Below are 3,771 nucleotides of genomic sequence, written 5' to 3' on the forward strand. Positions count from 1 at the left end.
CTACTCTCTCTCTCTCTCTCTCTCTCTCTCTCTCTCTCTCTCACTCATTCATTTAGTTTGCTTCATGTTTAGCTGCACTTTATAACAAAACAAAAAAAAATGATCTGCAATATGGTGCTTACAGGATTGGCTGTGTTGTGTTATACACTGGTCAAAAGAAGTTTCATGATAGCACGACAAGTACATTGGAGTATGTTGTAAATCAGGCAGATGTTACGGTTGGCCAGTTAAGGAATGCATCAGATTATCTTGCTGCAGCTAAGCAGCTTGGAGTGGATCAAGTGTTTTTACCTGCTAACGTTCAAACTGATATTGATCAGATTGGTGGAAAACTAAATTTCTCTGCCAACACCCTTGCTCAGCAAACAACGGAGAATTCAGATGACATTAGAGAACTCATAGAATCTGTGTTAGACTCCTAGGCTTTCTTTGTTCTTTTTCCCTTTTTCTTTAATCATATTTCTTTTCTTTTATATCAGCATACAATTGGTATCTATTGTACATGCAGGAGACTGGCACTTATAATAATTGCTGCTATTATGCTTGTCTTGACATTTTTGGGATTCTGTAAGTTGTTATCTTCATTAAGATGGTATATCTGGTTCGGAAATGTTATACAGTGGTACTTACACATTTATTCCGACTTTTTTCCCCAGTATTTTCAATATTCGGCATGCAATTGCTTGTGTACATGTGAGTAAGAATCAGATGCAATACTTCATTTTCTTTTCTTTTCCCCTTGGCATTCTTTAGTTGATTGTGATATTTTCTCACATAATATTTCTGTATCAATTGTTGCAGACTAGTGATCACAGGATGGATACTTGTTGCTGGAACACTTATTCTGTGTGGCACATTCCTTCTTCTTCATAAGTAAGTCTTGTGTAGTAACTATCTAGTACAAAAAGATAACTTCTTCTGGATACGTGTTGCTGGAACACTTATTCTGTGTGGCACATGCATAACTTAAACTCTTGATTTTATTTTCAGAAACAGATACTTTGGTGAATAGTGATTAGTTTAACATATTCTTCTCCCACAAGGCCACGACTGAACTATTTTTTCTGGCTTTATCCCATGGATAACAAGTATCAAGTATTATCAACATTGATTTTTTTGTAAATCTGCTGCTTTGTGTCTATTATTAATTTGGAGCCTTTCCTTAGCGCAGAATTAGTGTGGTGTTATTCTTGTCCATGTTTCTGATTTCTGAATGCTGAGCATGTCATGGTAACAAATGCCCTTCTTGGATTTTATTCGAAGGTTTTCCATTAATCTTACATGCTAAGTATGAAAATTTTCAGCTCTGTAGTTACTTTGGTCATCAATATATAAGTTCAATTGCATCTTAGGACTAGTTTTCACTTGGAAGTTTCTTTTTTATGTCTGTGTCAGTGTGTGTGACAATGTATGTGTGTTACTTTTTCATTCAAAGGTTTTGCATTTCCTTACTCAGTTACTCTAATGGTTATGATTAGAAAGCTAATATATTATTTGTTTTGGCATACTAGTGTGGCTGCTGATACCTGTATTGCAATGGATGAATGGGTTCAAAACCCAACAACGCATACGGCATTAGATGATTTACTTCCCTGCGTGGACAGTGCAACAGCCCAAGAAACTATGTTGCGAAGCAAGGAAGTCACTGCTCAACTAGTCGACTTGATCAATGAGGTCATCACCAATGTCTCAAACATAAACTTTGCTCCCAACTTCGTGCCAATGTACTTCAATCAGTCTGGTCCATTGGTGCCACTCCTCTGCAACCCATTTTTTCCCGACTTGACTGATCGAGCTTGCACTGCTGGTGAAGTGAACATGAACAATGCAACAGCGGTAAAAATAACCAATTCCCTACAACATTTTAGTACATAACCGATAACCTACATTATCATTTATAGATCAATTTTATTTGACACTTGACTCAAATTCTTTGCAGGTATGGGGAAGTTATGTCTGCCAGGTTTCACCTACCGGGATTTGCTTCACAACGGGACGTTTGACCCCAACATTTTACAGCCAGATGATTACTGGAGTTAGTCTGGGTGATGGCTTGTCTAACTATGCTCCTGTACTCGCTCAACTACAAGACTGCACATTTGTGAGGGAAACATTTAGTAACATACACAGGGATCATTGTCCTGGCCTAAGAAGATACAGTAGATGGATCTACATTGGCCTGGTGATGGTCTCTACTTCAGTTATGCTCTCGCTCCTCTTCTGGGTGATATATGGCAGAGAACGCCGCCACCGTGTTTATACCAAAGACTTAGTGGCTGAATCAGCTCAAGGTACTGAAGGGGAAAAGGAAAATTCTTGATGGTTATTTCTGCATCATTCCACTTTGCTTAGCAGTATAACACAGCCTTTGGATGCTGTTTGGTTTTTGCAGACCTGTACATATTGAATGCTAGCATTCTATGTTCATTTCTTTTTTGTTTTGCAATTCTTTTCCATTCACAAGAGTCCGTGAGGATTGTTTCAATCAAAAGCCCTACATTTTCCTGGTCCCCTATGTCCCTTCAATTTATTATGTCACATGTAAATTTCATCTTCATAATTCGCTTTCAAAATACTATACCGGATAAGTAGGGTGTAAGTCTGAAAAATTTCGAACAGTTGAGTCACAAATCCTAACCCACACTGATCATAAATTCTGGAAGGGTGAAGCTGGAGATAATACCTCATTTGCAGTAAGACATGTCCTAAATTTGCCTCCTGGTCTAGGAAAAATGTTGATAAACTTCTCTGCTAGAAATATCACATATACATGAGAATGAGAACAAACAAAAATAAACACAAAACTCCAGATCAGATACTTGGTGCTTGATTAGCTCAGATAAGCCAGTACTCACTACACAGTAGGTACATGACCCAGCTGTCTTTCTCAAAATTGTCTCACTCTCACCCATATGAACTACTCATCCATGTGCTCATGTGTAGTGTTCTTCACCAACTTGGGTCCCAAGTTTATTATTGCAATGCAGCTCCAACATCTGACTCATCCCAAAATAGTGGTTTTCCTGTTCAATGTTCTGCTATAATTATGTAATAGGAAAACCACTGTTTTGGGTGAAAAGATGCATCCTAATCAAGATTAGGGGTATTATAATTAAGATTAAAGAAATAATTATCTTTGTTGGAACGTAGAAGCAGCTAGACCACTTGCAACTGCAACCTTCTCAAGGTGAAAGCAGTTTCCAACTTTCCATCGGTTGACCTAATCGATAATGGAAACCATAAACTTAGTTTAATCGCCATGACAGGCTTGATTTTTCTCCCCAATTATTGGTACATTATGATATATTGTTTAATCTTTTTCTGAACAATTTGAAGCAGATATCTAGCTTATGCTTGAAGCTGAAGCTAAGTTTTAGCAGAATGATGTGCTTTAGAGTACTTTGCACAGGTCTCCAAGATCGATTATGAAGGTGAATTTAAGTATAGCATATGAATGTATGATGTTTTGTAGTACTTTGCAATAGTACTCTACAAGACTCCATATCACAAAGCAACTTAGTTTCTATTAATAATGATCATGTACGATGCAGTACTTAAAAAGTCATTAGAAAAATAAAATTGATGAAGGATTAATGGTAGAGACAAAGAGATAGCAAGAGAATTATCATCTTATTCATTGATAGGAGCCCTTTATATAGGGAATTACACAATACCAATATGGTAAGGATATGAATACATAGATCTAGTCTAACTACATATCCTATTGGCATAAGGCCAAGGCACACAGTAGAGATATCCTAGAACACTCCC

The 3,771-nt window shown here is 37.2% G+C and overlaps 1 protein-coding gene across 1 annotated transcript in view; it reads left to right on the forward strand.

Moving 5' to 3' along the window:
- LOC101314155 overlaps positions 1-2,510 on the forward strand; it is a 4,144-nt gene extending 1,634 nt beyond the window's left edge. Inside the window, exons 4-9 of the mRNA XM_004292691.1 lie at positions 125-409; positions 509-567; positions 657-693; positions 802-873; positions 1,512-1,836; positions 1,940-2,510. Coding sequence (XP_004292739.1) covers positions 125-409; positions 509-567; positions 657-693; positions 802-873; positions 1,512-1,836; positions 1,940-2,320 — 1,159 coding nt within the window. The 3' untranslated portion in view covers positions 2,321-2,510. The remainder of the gene's footprint in view (positions 1-124; positions 410-508; positions 568-656; positions 694-801; positions 874-1,511; positions 1,837-1,939) is intronic.
- Positions 2,511-3,771: the final 1,261 nt, after the last annotated feature.

Source organism: Fragaria vesca, linkage group LG2 (assembly GCF_000184155.1).
Source record: "Fragaria vesca subsp. vesca linkage group LG2, FraVesHawaii_1.0, whole genome shotgun sequence".
NCBI classification, from domain to species: domain Eukaryota; kingdom Viridiplantae; phylum Streptophyta; class Magnoliopsida; order Rosales; family Rosaceae; genus Fragaria; species Fragaria vesca.